Source organism: Condylura cristata, unplaced genomic scaffold (assembly GCF_000260355.1).
Source record: "Condylura cristata isolate star-nosed mole 26May11 unplaced genomic scaffold, ConCri1.0 scaffold00003, whole genome shotgun sequence".
In the NCBI taxonomy this organism is placed as follows: domain Eukaryota; kingdom Metazoa; phylum Chordata; class Mammalia; order Eulipotyphla; family Talpidae; genus Condylura; species Condylura cristata.
This window is the reverse complement of record NW_004567104.1, coordinates 59,341,117-59,359,070: the sequence shown is the minus strand read 5'-3', so window position 1 is coordinate 59,359,070 and position 17,954 is coordinate 59,341,117. Positions and strand designations below refer to the sequence as shown.

The following is a 17,954-nucleotide window of genomic DNA, read 5'->3' as shown; positions in this document are numbered from 1 at the left end:
CTTAAATCATGTGCAACATTTCACTTAACTGGGTTTTTTGTTTGTTTGTTTGTTCCCCAAAGAACGACCCACATTTCTCAGGAGGCCAATTAACCAGGTGGTGCTGGAGGAAGAAGCTGTAGAATTTCGTTGTCAGGTCCAGGGGGACCCTCAGCCAACTGTACGGTGGAAAAAGGATGATTCAGACTTGCCAAGAGGAAGGTAAGAAGATCACATGGACGGAAATGGTCAGATAACCACTGCATAATTAGAAAGGAAATATACATATCAATATCCCCAGTTGCACCACGAGGGATCTTACATCTTGGTGTGTTATTTTCCCAGATAATTTTTGCATATGAAATCACCTTATCTGCTGTTTTCTAGACTGACATCTTCCAGGATTTAGACCCAAACGTTCCTAGATCTTGCACATGAATGTCTGCTTTTCTAGTCCATCTATTACCCCTAAATATTGACGAGTCGGGAATGCTAGCCTCTTGTAGATCTGCTGTTTTTTCCTATTAAATTCTTAAGCTCTTTCAACTATTCTTATTCCATAAAGATTCACCCCATATTGGATACTGTGTTCTTTCTTTTATAACTCAGGGCATCACTAACAAAAACTGCTGAGTACCTTACTTTATGACTTTATGATGTGGAGTGAAGGAGAGATTATTCAGTATGACACTGAGTCATCACATTGAGATCAAAGTAACCATATTTATTAATTTCCTGGTTTTAGTTTTGAATTCAGTGTTCATATATGTTATGATAGGAGTTACTTGATTTAGCTAGGAATTCACTGAAGAATCATACCTACCCCCGGCCCCTGCCATCTTCTTTGTCTTCTCTTTATTACCAAGATAAAAAAAAACTCAACCTCTGAACTCTCTTAGGATAAGTCCAACAGTGTTTATTATCATTTGCAAAAAGAAATTTAACCATTTGTTGTATAAAATTCCCAAGACTTGCCCTTTGAGGTCAAATATCATTCAAGTATTATTTTCTGTAACAAGCAAGTCTAGCTTGACGATTTCCTTTGCTGATGTGTTAGTTCTGTCATTTGAAACTATGGTCATCACAGCTACTACAATCACTGACTAAGTAAAACTTCTCATTCTGATTTTAATTTTTTTTCTGAAAAATAAATGTTTCATTGTAGTGACTGAAATTAGACATGCATTCACAGAAGACATATGTCTTTTATGGGCTTTCACTACGAGAACTATTGATCTTTTGAGCTTCTGCATTCATTTCAAAATCTCAATTTTTATATGTAGCTACGTATCATATTATTAATTTTCAATTCATATCATCAACAACTTTGACTTGAGATGGACAGAATATTTTAAATAGTTATTGAGTGGCCTTTTCAATTTATGGGAATAAAATGTAAAGATTTTAATTTGGGATTCCCAGCCTAAATTCTAGTAAAAATCATGCTATGTCGTTTTGCCACTTTTATATCAAACACCTATCTTTAAAGGGATATTGTCATCAAGAGACATTTTTTTTTCTTTTTGTAGAGATATATTTATTTATGCACACAGAACTGGTATCAGGCCAGAGGTGCAGAGAGGATTCACCAGAGACAGAGTGGGGAGCAGAACAGGCCGACTGATGAAGTACACAGCTGAGGGGAGCAGCGGGCAGGTCAGGAGAGTTCTGACCCATGATCCTCGCCATGTGGATCACCTCTGGGGCAGAGATCGAACTCATGCCGAAGTGGCTTTTAGCTTTTTAGTGCTGCACTTTAACATACTGTGCCACCAGGGAGGGCCCCATGTTTTTTTTTTTTTTTTTTTTAAAGATTAATTATGCTTACAGAACTGGGGTACAGACCAGAGGTATGGTTGGTGAGAGGATTCACCAGAGACAGAATGGGGAATAGAAAAGGCAGATGTACTGAAACACTGCTGAGGGGAGTTGTAGTTGGGTAAGGAGAGGTCTGCTGTGCCATGAAGATCAGCTCCCTGTCTGGGGATGGAACTCATGCTGCAGTGGCTTCTGAGAGCTTCATATTCAGACCTTTAACCTGCTGCACCACCAGGGAGGGCCCCAAGAGACATTTTTAAAATGAAGCGCCTTTTAACTGAGAAAGACGTTAAAAATCAAGGAGATACAGAAATTTAGTTTTGGATGCCCACGACTCATTCCTAGATTGTCAATAACTTTTCTAAATTTGAAACATTTAATGGATCATTTTAACATACTGACATAAAATTAAGATCTTAATTGTATATGAATACTTTGCCTAATGTAGAGAAAGGGTAATTTTCATTTACTGAAAGTAAGTGGCCTTGACTATTTAAGAGAACTTCATTTTGTATATACAATGTCATAAACCCTGTATAACTAATTTCACCTATTGTTAACATCTTATTTTACTGTGAATCATGTCTCACCACAAATGGACAACTGTTGATATATGACTTGTTAAGTGAAGGTCCCTTCATGCTTAGTTGGATATCACCAGTTTGTTCCTTAATGCCTGCCTTCTAATATAAGGGTATTTTTTTTATTTTTTTTTTAAATTCATGCATACAAGTGCAGGCATGTGGGGCTAGAATGGGGAGAACAGGCAGATGTACTAAAGCACACTGCTGAGGGGAGCAGTGAGTGAGACAGGAGAGGTCTGCTCACCATGTTGGTCACCTCCCTGGCTGGGGATCGAACTCGTGCTGCTGTGGCTGCAATAGCTTCACAATGCTGTGTCTTAATCTGTTGCAACACCAGAGAGGCCCTAGAGTATTTTTTAGTTGGATATTTATAGGGTACTGCTTTTAATTGTCATGTTTCCCAAGACCCTTTAATTGCGACAGGTTCTCAGTCTTTTCTTGCTGTTATGGCCTTGATATTCTTGAGGTGTACTGAGCAAATATCTTATAAAATAATCCAAACTTGGGTTTGTTTAGTGTTGTATTATTAATAATTTGAGTTTCTGGAAATTTAGGAAGCATGCAACAGAAAAGGGCCAGTTTTGTCACATGATAGCAATTTATAACATGTAAATAACAGCCCTGGTGAGTCTACTATTTTTACTCATTACATAAAACCCAGTTGGCAAAAGTCTCCAAATTGTAAGGCTGTGTTTTATTTTATTTTTTTAAGATTTATTTATTTATCCATACAGAACTGGGGTACAAGTCAGGGTGCAGGGATGGTGAGAAGATTTACCAGAAACAGAGTGGAGCAGACCAGGCAGATCGTCGAAATACACTGCTGAGGGGAGCAACGGGTGGGTCAGGAGAGGTCTGCCACGCCATGTGGTCACCTCCAGGGCGGGGATCGAACTCATGCTGAAGTGGTTGTGGCTCACTTGCAAGTGCTGTGTCCTAACCTGTTGTGCCACCAGGGAGGGTTTTGTGTAGTATTTAATTGAGCTCATGTCTTTGACTTAAGGTAAAACGAAACTCAAATTACATCCAGTTTGCTTTTCCCCAGATTGTTCTAGGTGTTAGCTCATGAACCTGACAGTTTTCATTGCTACAATGCTCTCCAAATCTTGCCAAATTAATTTCCTTTCAATTTGAAATAAAACATACAGATTAATCAATGCCATTAAAACTACATATCAAAAACAATGTTTCAAGGCCTCAATAGTCCAGAAAAATATTATCATCAAAATCAGTGAGAATGCTATGTGAGTTTTATATGCTATGTTACAGAGGCTTAGATCAAGATCAATGCAATATAGAAATTGAGGTCAGTATTTTTATCATGATACAAGCTATGTGCTCTTTCTTGAATTCTCAAACTTTACATAGTATTTCAAAGACACTTATTCATTCTTATACTGGTACTCATTACCATAAGATGCACTTATGCATGATGTGGGAGAAAGAGACCTTTTTTATTTGGTGAGTAGTTAACAGGAATGACTTTTAACCAACCATAGTCTAAATCAACAACATTGATTCTATTACATTATTTAGGTCTCAGATTAAAGAGATGGCTATTGTTCTGTGTAAGCAATTGTGTGGAGTGGTGTGGAGGATGACATTTCTTTGGCTTAGCATTTAATGAAATTTGAATAAGGTTTGTGTAGTAGTTCACACTTAACACATTTATAGTAAAGCTTTGTAGGGCAGCTGCATAGCCTGTAATTACTGTGTAAGTAATATGTGACTAGTTTTCTTTTAGAGACAAGAAAAGCTTTTCAATTCAAGTTTAGATTTATGAAATGCTGTGATAGCTATTTAAACCTTCAACACAGAAAACTGTGCCAACTTTTCAGGAACCAGAAATGAATTGAGAAAATATCTTTCCTTAGTCATGAATTTCTTTTTAAGTAGTATCTTTATATTTATTTCATTGACTTACTCTCCTGACTATTGTTTAATGAAATTAAGCATATCCTTTGTGAGTTCTATGGAAGGGACTTATTGATTCGTTAAGTGGTAGGTAGGCAAAGTTGCAATACCCAAGTCTAAGTGAAACAATGATTGCCAATCAGCGAAACATTATGTATTTGGACATTTTCCAGTGAACTAAGGACAAAATAGAAGGGACCCTTCACATTATACAGGCTATTGTCAAAATGTCAGTTGCTTACAGAAACTTCTGACTATATCACCATTTACAACTGAAGATTCCAGAAAGGAATAAAATGTCATTCACTTTTTTGTGTGTTTCTATGCCAAGTATCAACATCTTTTTCTAGAGCCTCAAAATACTCAAATAAATCAGCACTGACTTACTATTAAGGACAAGAATTTGTTCATCTATTTAAAAATATAATGGGTAGGAAAATAATGGTAGGGGAAAAAATAAAGAAAAAGGGAAAGTTATTTTATAGTTCGTAATTATAATATATATATATTTTTTTTTTAAAGCATAATTTTTCAGTTGGTATTTTCAATTGTGAAAGTTGCATTTTTGGGTTTACCTCCATTTTGTTATATCCCTTATATTTGTAATACATTTTGCTAGTCTATAAAAGAAGTTGTTTTAGGCAAGGGGAAATATCTATTATTGATTCTTTATGTTGTATGCAAGTTACCAAGTGTATGATGTAGAAATTATTCACATATTGAGTACATTAAGGAGAAACAGAAGAAATCCTAGCTTCTTCCTTGAATACTTTTTGTCTGAGACTAATATAGAGTTTTTACTAATTAATTCTCTTTTTTACAGATTTTTTTAAAGATTCATTTATTTATGCATACAGAACTGGGGTACAAGCCAGAGGTGCAGGGGCAGTGAGAGGATTCACCAGGATTCACTCTGGGTTCACTAGATTGGGAAGCAGAACAGGCAGATCAGCGAAGTACACTACTGAGGGAAGCAGTGGGAGGGTCAGGAGTGGTCTGCTGTGCCATGTGGGATCACCTCTGGGGCGGGGATCGAACTCATGCTGAACTAGATTTAGCTTCTTAGTGCTATGCTTTAACCTGCTGCACCACCAAGGAGGGCCTAATTAATATCCTTTTAATGATCAAGTACCTTAATATATCTTTTCACAAGGTGTACATAATATAGAATTTGACATTATTTAGAACTGGGGAAATGTTCTGTCTTGAATGCCATTTCCCTTACATCATGGGGTATTACATATTTTTGTCAAGTCCAAAACAGAGCTTGAACTTTATTCAAAAAAATCATGTATTGATATAAATTGAACACAATATAATGCATTTTAAGACAATAAAATAAAATTGAAATATCCCTACTCTACAATATTCTATTCAATCTAATATTAGTAAGAAGAAGAACAACAACAAAAGAATCCCTTCTCAGAAGTTGTGCGAGTACTATGTAATTAATCAAATTGTGATTTCTTATCTGGGCTTGTCAGCACAGTTTGTATTTCAGTTAATTATTAGCTTTACTTTAAAGGACTGTAAATAGAAGATTTAAAATTTGTTATCAATTGCAGTAGTGTTTAATATATCATCATTAGGCAGATCCATAATACTATGTATTTCATTTTTATTTATTTTTCTAAACTTACTCTAAAGTGACACTAACTTCCTCCATAAGAATCTAAAGTAGAGAAAGGAATGTTCATAATAGCTTCTCAGAGAAAAAAAAAAAGGAAATAAAATATGCCATTTACATTCTTATGTATGCCTGTGAATTCTAAATGTACTTGATGGCTCTTAGATAGTGGATATAATTCATGAATATTTCATAAAAATAGAAAAGGAACTAGAGAATAAGAGTTTCAGGATGTATAGTACAAAATTCTATCAATTTTCCTGAACATACTGACAAATTCTTTTTCTAATGTGCAGGTGTATTATAAAAGAGACTTTTTAAGAGTTCTTAGTTCCATGGAATCTGAGATTCACATAAATACATGATTCTTTAAGGAAAAGAAACCCTGAATAGACTGCATGTAATTCCATTTTTTTTTTTTTGTGACATTTTTACACTAAGTGGCTCTTTCCACTTAGCCCTGGAAAAATGTTCTTTTATTAATTGTTTGGAAGCTCCATTGTTTAGCGCATGTGCTTCTGGGAAGCAGAGATGCTGAATAGGTGCTCAGCTACCCCGCTGAGGAGACCGGCCTTCTTCACATGCAGTGTTTGCTTCAAGGACATGTGGTAATTTGCGCTCCTGATAAATAACCTTTCTGATTAGGTTGGCTGGTCAACACTGCTCAATTAAAATGGTTTTAGAAAACGAAGGAAAGCTAAGAACAGGAGAAAAGCAATCTACAGAAAACATTCTATGTGACATCGTAAAGTAGACTGGTTACTAAGATTCAGAAATTTAAAGGAAAGTACAAACAAGAACTATGTGATTTTTCAGCTATGTAAATGTTTTAGCTATTCCTGCCTGAAGAAAATAGCTGAACTGAGACAATGACTGTGGGGTCTTTTAGTACAATTACCAGTAGCATAAAGAAGACTTAGAGGTACTAAGCCATAGGCTTATTCTGACACTGTTGATCATTTATCTACTAAGTAATAATCCTATGATTTAGAAGTAAAATTTGAAATTTTTTCTTACCACTAATCAGGAGTGTAACCTTGAGGAAACTGAATTCTTTTGTGTTTTACTTTCTGAAGCTATGAAGCAGTGATTTGGTGGAACTAATGATTACCCTACATGTCCACTCCATTTGTACACAGTGAATACTGTGCCATCGATTCTAACTCACGTTGTTAAAACAACTAATTCAAAGCACCATAAACACTTAACAATGAGTGCACATTATCTGTTATATGCATAACTATAACTTTGTTATATAGATAACTACAGGAAAAAAAAACAGTGAATCAGTGCATTCTGAAAGATATATAGTATATCATTTTTATGGAATAATTGCATACTGAGTTAATGTATCAATTTTGCCTTTTTTTTAAGATTTATGTATCTAGAACTGGGGTACAGGCCAGAGGTGCAGGGTCAGTGGGAGGATTCACCAGAGACAAAGTGGGGAGCAGAGCAAGCTAATTGACAAAGTACACAGCTGAGGGGAACAGCGGGCAGGTCAGGAGAGGTCTGCTCCTCCATGTGGTTCACCTCCCTGGCCGGGGATTGAACTCATTTTGAAGTGACTTTAGCTTTTTAACCCGCTGCACCACCAGGGAGGGCCCATTTTGCTTTTAAACCATGGAGATTTATTTATAAAGTTTGTCATCCAGTTTGCTAAGCATGAAAATTGTCATCCACTTTTCTACCTCCAGGAATCTGTAAGTAGTCAAGATATTGTATCCTAGCCACAGTGAAACAGATACCTAGCTTGAGACCTTCTGATTTCATATAATATCATTTGTCTAGTGGTCATAAGAAAAGCACCGCTTTTATAAGATGATGATTGGACCAATGAAAGTGATTCTTTTTGGAGGATTAATACTTGCCACGCAATGCTCTAAATTGCGTATGCTAATTTCACTATTATAAAGACTAGTATTCCAGCATAATACTACTCTACTTGAGGAATGTAGAAACAGAAATAAAAAAGAAGTTGTTCTCAAGGTCATTCAGTAATAAATGCTAGGTCCCAGCGTTTGATTTAGAATCTGCCTAACATGAAACCTGTATTTGAAGTTGATATCCTCCATGGTTATTATGATTATAGACTTGAAATTTTATATTCTATACAATTTTAGATAATTGGTTAACAATATTTTCTCAATGACTTTATAGACTGCTATTTAACATTATTTTAAAGGGAAGTTATTAGTTCAATTTCATCAACCACACATAAATATCTTTGCGTTTTGAAAATTTAAATGTCAATGAGGCCAAGATTACCTTCTTGAAAGCTGAAAATGTAGACTTATTTACAAACAAGATTAATTAGCAACTTTCAGGGGGATGCCAGGATCTGTGCTTTTATCAAATAGGTGTTAATAGTTGCTGTTAACACAAAACTAATCACCACCTAGGATGGGAGTGTAAGTCATCTTGTCCTGTGAACACATTGGCCCATCTGTTGAGACTCAGCTCAGTAGCAATGTGGGAGTTGGCCAGTGGTCAACTAACAAGCTGGGACACACTTGGGAAATGAAGTTCCTTTAAGTCAGAGTTGTTCTCATGTCCATTTACTGGCACTCTGATGTTGTATGTGGGCAGAACAAAGACCAGGTGCCAGTTTGCAGAGTAAAAGGATCTTCCAAGTGCCACCTGTCACTATGTGAGTATCATCTATTGCCGGAGCCTCAGAGAGTGATTCTTCCATCAAAGTATAGCATGTTAGAACAGCCCACTAGTCTAGGCTCAGCATTAGGGCCATATTTTTCTTTCACTAAACTATAGCGAGGCAAAGACTTACCAGGCGATATTCATCATAGCCCACGCCTCCCACAGTTGGACATACTAGATAATTTCCATTAGAGATACTTCCTTATCTATGTTGTTATCTTGACTGCAAACAAAATGTAAAAAGGTAAATGTTATTTATTGACCATATTATCATCAGCCCTTGCCTTCATAAGACCATTTGTGGTTAGAATCACTTAGATGATTTATATTTGCCCAATGGTTTCTTTTCTTTTCTTTTACATTTTAAAAGGACAGATTTATTAGGAAAGGGGGAAAGAAAAAGGAACAAATGTGTAGATACAGTATTTTTTTTATAAAGGATTGATTTTATTCATGGATACAGAACTGAGGTACAGACTAGAAGTGCAGGGGCAGTAGGAAGATTCCCCAGAGACAGGGTGGGAAGCAGGACAGGCAGATTGATGAAGTGCACTGCTGAGGGGAGCAGCGGGCATGTCAGGAGAAGTCTGCCATACCATGTGGGTCAGCTCCCTGATCAGGTATGGAACTTGTGTTGAAGCAGCTACAGCTAGCTTTGCAGTGCTGAGCTTTAACCCACTGCACAACCAGGCAGGGTTCAACAGGTTTTTCTTATGATATTCTTTTGCTTTATTATTGTTGTTCTTCTTAAGTTGAATGGTAATGTGGAACTGTAAGGTAAACTAGAATGCAGGTAATCAACATTCTTATCCCAGATATACTATATTTCATCATTTTGTTTCAAATAATTGAGGTAGCATGTCTGAGTGCCAGAGTTCACATTTGCAAAATGTCTCAATTGAATTGTATGGTTGCTATGGTGCCTTGAAGTTCTGAAATAGTGTGATTCGATCAATAGCAACAATTCAAAACAATTTGAAAAATATGCTAATATGGTTTAAGGAAGGAAAAATAAATTAAAATCGGTGTGGCTAAAGAAAAAAGTGAAAATTATCCCACACCCTTAAACCATGATAACTACATTTTATGATGTGTCTGTCTCATCAGATTTCTATCTTTACACAGGTATCTATTTTATTTAAAGTTGTTTTGTTCTGAATGCTTTTATAGAAAATTGCATAGGAAAAAAATGATTATTGATTCAAGAACTGTTTATTTTTTTTCTTTTCCCATAAATATCTTAATAACTTATATTACTATAGTGTTACTTTAGACCAGATGGCTGGATCAAGAAGATGTGGTACATATACACAATGGAATAATAGTCAATAGAAACAAAAAATAATAAATCCATAAAAACAGATGTTTATGTCCTAAAAGTTAGTATTTTCCACTAATTATTGAACAAAAATAAAAACAATTTTATCTTTACCCTCACAGAATATTTTAATAATATATACCTGTGTTCTTCTTTATAATACTGTATCTGGAAGAAAAATCAAAGTCATAGGACATGCATTAGAGAGAGAATTATAAGTGTGAATAGAGCAGGTAAATCTAGAACCTTGAATTCTCCTAGAGCATTGACACTGTAAGTCATTTTTTTTTCATCTCTTAGCCAGAAGTAATCAGACCATATTCAAATTGACTAAGATAGTCCTTTTTAAAATATATTTTCTTGATGATACTTGATTATCAACAATTCCATGGACACTTATGAAGTGGCAGGCAAGACTGGGTTCCAAAGTTTATATTCCCTGCTGAAACAGTTGCTCCTTAACCTAATTATTTGACTCATCTGGTCTGAAATCAAAGAGAAAAAGAAGGAAAAATGAATAATTTGAGACTAACTTTTGCAATGAAGTGGTGAAAAGTTACTTTTTTTGTTAATGTGTAAAGGAGATATAATTGTCAAAGTTAAGATACAAAAGAATAGAAGTTTTCAAAGTGTCTTGAGCATATACCCTACTTCACTTTATTATGATTAATTATTGATGAAATGTATTTTAATGTTATATTAGCTTATTAAAATTTCATTCTAAAAACCATATTTAAGGGCTTGGGGGGGGCTGCTGTTTGGCACAGTGAACCTTAGTCATGATATGAAGGTTCTAGAAATCCCTCCAAAGAAGATGATTAACTATAAAGATCTATGGCATAGACATGTGATAATATCTCAGTGGGAAATTTTGCTAATACACATAAGAACAAAACTGTTTCCATTATAAAAGTTATTATGTTACCTTTCAACTCTTTGCATCAAATGTATATTCATTTGTTGCTTTTATACAGAATATCTTCTTGATTACACTGTGCCATTGCAATTAATATAACACATTATACCACTTGTCATAAAAATATGTTTGAACAAAACTATGAATATTCTATCCATTAACCCACATATTTTTGTACAAATATTTACATCCAAATAACAGAAATAAAAAATCCTACTTAGACTTTCACCTTCATTGAAGATATTATATAAACAGAAAGAAAATATTTTGGACATGATTTATAGTATAATATTAGTTCTCTCAAGGGAATAATAAAATTCTTCAGTGTAAAGTAGTGAAATATATGTAAGACTTGCTTAAAAAATAATCTTGTACATTGAACATTTCTGTGTGATAACTTTTAACAAAAAAAAAAGATGACTTTGGTTTAAGGATTTTGGAATAGGGTATGAATTATAAAATTATTAAATTAAGGGAAATTACATAAAAGCTAAGATATACAGAATTCTTTCAGGAATTCCAAAAACAAAAGCTGTTCCATTCCTGTGTAATATTAAAGTTGTGTCTGAAAGTGAAACTAGACAATCTAAAGGTAGATCTATAAGGATTATTCTAGGAGTAGAATGTAGGATGAAAAGCTTTGCTAGTAGAAAATACAGGTTTAGAATTAGTCTCAACTAGCTTAAAGTAGTTTAATGGAATGACATTTAAGGTCAACAAATGATATGTGTATGCTGAGCACACTGTGAAATAGGGGTTTGTTGAAGCATGTTGAACAGAATTGTAATTGTCTCTACATTCATAAAACTGATTCTCGTCTTTATATGTAGGAAAGTTTAAAATAGAGAAAGTTTGGAGGTTAGTGTACCTATAGGAAGTCACTTAAAATATAAGGGATTGCATTGGGAATCTGCCTGTGAATGTTAAAGTCTGGATATTAATACAACTTGCAATATAATGAAAAGCATCCTTTGTTCCTTTATCTTCTCAATTGGAAATTGATTGCATGTCATTGTTCACAGAAAAGGGTTAAAAGTAAATCTGAAGTTTACAACTTTCATGTCTGTATGAAAGATGTTGTCTTTAATAAATTGAGAAATCAAAAGATTTATTGCTTAATCTAGTCATTTTGAGTCATATAATAATGTTATGTCAGTGAATCCAGTATAGAACTGATAGTGAGATGCAGCAGTACTTCTCTGAGTTAAGGGTAAATAAAAGTCAAATCAACTATATGTCTTATATGGAAGATGATTTCTAATTTTAGAGATGTTACAATGGGGGAAATATGTATGTGCAGTCAATCATGGGAGTAATCGCTAATGTTTACAGGTGCTTTCCATACAAGTGATATATTTAATTGTCATAGTTGACTCACAGAACAGGTACTTTCATCATCCTGTTTCATGAATGATGAGACAGGGTGGAAGTTCAAATTATAGAAAGAGATTTGAATCCAGGTACTCTAAAGCCCATGTTCTTAACTAATACATGAGGTAACTCTTACAAATAATAATAATAATGATAATAATAATAATAACAAAAAAGCTGCAGCTCTTTTGAGAGTTCATTGGTTTTATACTATATGGTTATACAATTAATAGTTAATCTTTCCAAAGACTCAAAGTATGAATCCCCTCTTTTCAGAGAGGAAGCTTAGAGAGAGTGATCTTGTACTGGAGGTTATAGGGTCCATGGGGGAAAAGCTGGACTCAAACCCAACCCCAGGACGCTCACCTAAAGGCTCATTTACCTCTTTGGACATGAAACACCCTTCTTTCCAGTTTTTACTCCACAGCTCCTGATTATTTGCTGTTTTGTGTTTCTGCATAACTTTCCAAAAGAAAATTGTGCAAAGCTCATCATTATTGTAATTGCTTATTTAACTATCTCCCCAACTTCCTGTGCTGTAGCTATCTTCAATCTCAAATATCCAGCCCTCTAGCTGACATGTGGTGCATCCTAGATATGCATTTAGTACAACAGTCTCAGATGCAGCCAGTTTTTTTTTTCCCCCACCATTCCTGAGAAAACATATGGTAATGTCTGGAGGCACTTGGATTTCTAATCAATACAGTTGGGGGATCGGGATTACTATCAACTAGCTTAGAATGCTGTGAAACATTCTACAGTGCATGGATAATAAGCGCAAGAGAGTATAATCTGGCCCAAACTGTTAACGCTGAAGCTGAGAAGCTTATTTAGTGATATAAATGAATATATGATTTTTATTTTATTTTTTAATATCAGGGCAACAGTAATAGACTGTAATTCATATGAATAGATTTTTAAAACTATGGTCATTGTTTAGCTCTGAAATGTATATCAATGAGATGGACAATAATATCATGATTGGATTTGACCTAAGTATGCCATCACTGAACGCAAGAGAAGAAACCCCTTCATTCACCAATGACTTGAGATAAATATATTTTTGCATATTTTCTAGAATAGATGAGGCAGGGATTTTTTTTTGATAGTAATTTAATAGTTGAGTTGATAAAAACCTATTAAGAGTAACTTGATTAAGTGTCTGAACCTTCATTTGCAAATAGATCTACTAACCCACAAGTTATAGGACACACTTAATGTTGACTAGAGCCCCTTTATAGCTGTATTAAATTTCTAAATTATTCCATAATTTCATTTCATGAGAAGGTATCTGTGGGTAGAAGAAAAAGGAGAAAACTTTTTGACTCTTCCATAACTTATTGTCTGCCTGTCATCCTTCAGAAAATTCAGAAGCTTCCATGTAACTTAATAAGTAGTAACTTTGACCACACGTGAAGGAGACTTCTTGGAATTTGTCTAGCAAAATCTGCAAGGCCACTAAGTGGATACACATTCAAAATCCATTTTACCACATACTTCAGTCCTTATTGCCCAAAACTTAATCTCAACTCAGAACTGAGTACAAAAATGGAAGTTCTCCATCAAAAATATCTGGTCTCACCTGAGTTCTGTGGATTCTTGTGAATTTAATCTTTGTCAAGTCCTTTTCAAAAAGGCCTTAAAGTTGTGATTGATTTAGAAAGAGGTATACACAAGTGAAATATAACACTTTTCCAAACCTGATGTTCCAAATCTGATGTTGCAATGCACAGTCCTGTTGGAAAACCAAGTTTTCCTAAATGAATTTAAGGCAATAAAGTAATTACATCCAATTGAAGGATAATTTAATCAGCCTCCATGATTTTGTTTGCTCCAAGATGTTCTTAATTTTGATATATTTGCATTTTATCATAAGTTTTCCTTGTTCTAATTAGTTTAAAAGTGCACTGAAATGATAACTATAATATTTTTCAGGTGTATCACATAACATACACACATACACTTATGTGCACATATAACCTACATTTTTAAGAGCTTTAAATTTGATGAAAGCCAGTGTATGCATATATGTATGTATACTTACATACATATGTGCATATTTGTGTGTATATAGATACTGCTAGAGGGAGGGGGAAGGTAGAAAGCAAAATGAAGAGAGGATGCAAAGGTTTATTATGAGGGAATATGGATACTTGGGTGGGAGGTGTGATATGTTGTTGTCTGACTGTTCCCCTAAATCAATTGTAGTGTCGTAAACCATCGTTATCTCAATTAAAAAAAAATTGGAAAGGAAAAAAAAATACTATTTACCAGGCAAATAGTGAATATTTTCTCTAGAAAGTTAAGCAGTAGTAAATGGAAGCATTTAGTTGTTTTGGTAATGAAACTAGATGGGAAAGTATGAAATTAATAAATAATCGGGATTTTTGTCAGCCAAATACAACAGAAAAGCAGTGGGGAAAAAATGAGGATATTGACCAGCAAATTATGGTCCATTGGGATCTGAGTAAAGAAATCAGTGATGATGCAAAGGGCTAGTAGAAGTGGAGGAATGATACATGATGTAAACCTATGGAGGTGAGGCTACGGAAGGAGCAGACATTTGATCTTTGTATCTTGAATTGGAATCATGAATCATGCCAAGTGACGACAAGATCCAGGATCTTGCTCCGAGACAATGTCCAAATGGAGAGGAAACAGTGTCAGTGGAAGAGAAGCTATAACTGGAGTGAAAGACAGCTATCAAAAACCTGGGTGAAATTTTTTTTGACATTTACTTTGTGCCAGGTTCAAGTCAAAACACGCTAATTGTATTAATTCGTCTTTACATTATTATTAACTTTGCAACAGAAGAAGGTACTGCAAGCTCTTCATGAGAAAATTGAAGAACTTGATTCTCACTTAATAAAGTCGGACTTTATCAAATATTTATTGAGTAAGTACTTCTTGTTAGACAGTGAGTGTTTATTTGGAATTAGGGGTGGGGGGCGGTGCTCTCCACCTCCTTTCTTCTGCCCTTCTAACACAGAGCCTCAGGAAAAAGCCAAATTCCATCATGGCATGGAAATAGGAGGGAAATCTTAGAAATACAGGGTATAAGAAGCTTTACAAATTGGCACACAAGTAGTTAAAAGCTAGTAAAACACTTTGGAGGTGGCCACAAACAATTTATGAGAGGTTGTATCAGAGAAGACAGAGCCCAGTGACAGGAAAGGTGGAAACTTGGCTGGGTACGAAGGGCCCAACTGTGACCTTCACAATCATCAACAAAATGTCCACAGTGACTAATCTCTGGAGTCCTCAATCTCTGTTTCAAGAGTAGAAAATTCTAGAGACAAGGACTCTCAAAAGACATCCACTTATTTCAGTGATTAAATTTGGAGACACTTCTAATTTGTGGTAGCAGGATGCTTGCCTTTCTGGAAGCACTCAGTTGTTTGATTTAATTGTCTATGTTCAAGAAAGTGGCTTTGGCCCCAAGATGGTCAATGTCTAGAATGAATCCCTGGCAGTGATTTGAAATCTGTAGTCTTAAGTCAAATTTTGTTAACCTATTATATGTACTAAGACATCTTTTTGTTTGTTTCTCTAATTTTTTTGTTTGTTTGTTTGAAATTGCCCTGCTTTCTAAGTTGTGCCAAAGAGAGAGTAGGGGAGAGACTTTTTATTTATGAATCAGGAGAGAGCCACCTGTGACTCAAATGGTGATAACAAGGATAGTGTTTAGTTAAAAACAAGAGAAAATACAGTTCTGTTTGGATATTTCAGAGACTGAATTTCAAGTTTCATTTTGGCTTTCATCTGAGGGTTCCAGAACAGATCAAGTTATCTTGAGAAACCATCCTGTATGTTTTTCTTTTCTATTTCCTCACAAGTCTAACTCCTATGATTTTTGTTTCCTTTTCCTATGACCATTCCATCACTTTTCTTTTTTAAGAAGCTATGTCCCTCATACTGATCTTTGGTGTCAGTCCAGAATGCTTGTAACTTGAATCCTGAAATCATAGATAAAGACTGCTTAACCCCAATCATAAATGTTAACCTGCATTAAAATTGTAGATTAAAAAAAAAGGAAAGAAAATTGTGACTTTGGGTCATCTCAGTATTACTCAGTATTACTTTGCTGCAATGTAATGGTCTACATTGCTCATTTTGAGGTCTCATTTTGGGGTCATAGACCTCAGTTGTGGCTAAGACCTTGACTGTAGGATACAACTTAAATATTAAGATGAAAAAAATTCATCTAGAATTTAAGGTCCAAGAAATATCTATACAAGTATTGTCAATGGAAGGATTTTGTTGTAAAAACGTGAGTAGGGAAATTATTAATTAGGAAAAGTAAGGATTGTTTTTCCTATTTTCATTTGTCAGGAGTGACAGAAGCAAAAGGATTTCAATTTTTCTAAGATGGTATATGTTTTCTACAAGAGTATCTTGATTCATTTAGGAGTTTTAGGTGTACTTTTTTTAACAATTGAAAAATATCACTGAGCTCTAAATGTACATGATATTCTATACTTCATAAGTTTCTAGTTATAAAGGATTATCACATGTAATTAATATGAGGTTTTTAATCTTAAAAATCTTATTTTGAACAAAGCAAAAGATTTTTGTGATATTTTCAGATCAAAACTCTACTGTTAAATTTTTCTTAAATTATGAAATTATGGAAAACCTACCATTACTAACAATTATTTTTTGAGAGTTGAAAAGGGATAGGGTTAGTTTCAGTTCTTTGGATTAAATGCAAGTATTTTGAGATTTAAAACAAACTTTTCAAGTTTCTGGAAAAGAAATATTTACTTGCATAGACATTATGCTGTCTGGCTTATTTCACAGTGTTTACTGTTAGCAAACTTAATAATAAATAAAGCAGACACAATATTAAAAGTTAAGAGCAAATTAAAAACACTTGTTCTAGAATGGGAACCAGATATCTATAATGAGAAATAGTAGATGATTTCAAAAGTAAAAATGTAGAAATTATTTCAAAAGTAAAAAATAGTTATCTTTGCATGACAAAGGTGCTTTTGAGAATGACACTTAGTAAGCTCTATGCATGTGAAGCCCTCAGGTAATTTACATGGCAAGAGAGATACAGAGTTGAAGTGTACATGGTAAAATTCCAGTTTGCAGTGGAAATTGCAATGTGTTTTATTTTCTCCAGCCAAATTCTGTGGTCATTGGAGAAGTCTGGTAGAAGGAGGCCCTAAGTGATGTGAATGAGATTTATAAAAGGCAGAAAATCATGAAAGGTTCCTATCCAAGAGCTTAAGAGGCAAAGGATAAGATAATGCATGGAATGTGGCAATGTTATAAACAAAATTTGTCAGTTCTCAAAATTCTTGTTTGATAGTTTTATTGACTTTCAATTTTTCTTTTTTTATAGAGGTGCCATTGGTTTACAAAACTCTACATGATCTAGAGATACAGGATGACACACCACACCCACCAAGTAAATTTTTCGACTTTAAAAGGTTTATAGAAATCTCCCTAAGCTATGAGGAAATATGTACTATGAAAGAAAGTTTCTCTAAGGAAAAGAAAGAAAAAATTGATTCTTTTGCTTACATCTAGAAGTGATTTGGGAATATAAAAAGTGTTTCTTAAAAAATGGAATATTCTGTCTCCTTTGAGATGCTTTTCAGACTATTTAAATAGAAGATCACACCCAAACAGAACATTGCATACAAACTGTTGTTTTAAGTATTAAAATAAATTTATTTTGTTTTGTTGATTATTTAGCAGAACAGATGGTAATGGTTTTGACACAATACAGTTTCCTTCCACCTCCCCTTCCCCCCCCCC

General features: G+C 34.5%; 1 protein-coding gene across 10 annotated transcripts in view; it reads left to right on the top strand.

The window, feature by feature from the left end:
- The window catches only part of ROBO2 (roundabout, axon guidance receptor, homolog 2 (Drosophila)), a 1,357,399-nt gene that overhangs the window by 1,214,960 nt on the left and 124,485 nt on the right, over positions 1–17,954 (top strand). For all 10 annotated transcript variants that reach the window (XM_012731356.1, XM_012731319.1, XM_012731342.1 and 7 more), the window contains one exon: positions 63–201. In XM_012731356.1, the coding sequence (XP_012586810.1) occupies positions 63–201 (139 nt within the window). The remainder of the gene's footprint in view (positions 1–62; positions 202–17,954) is intronic.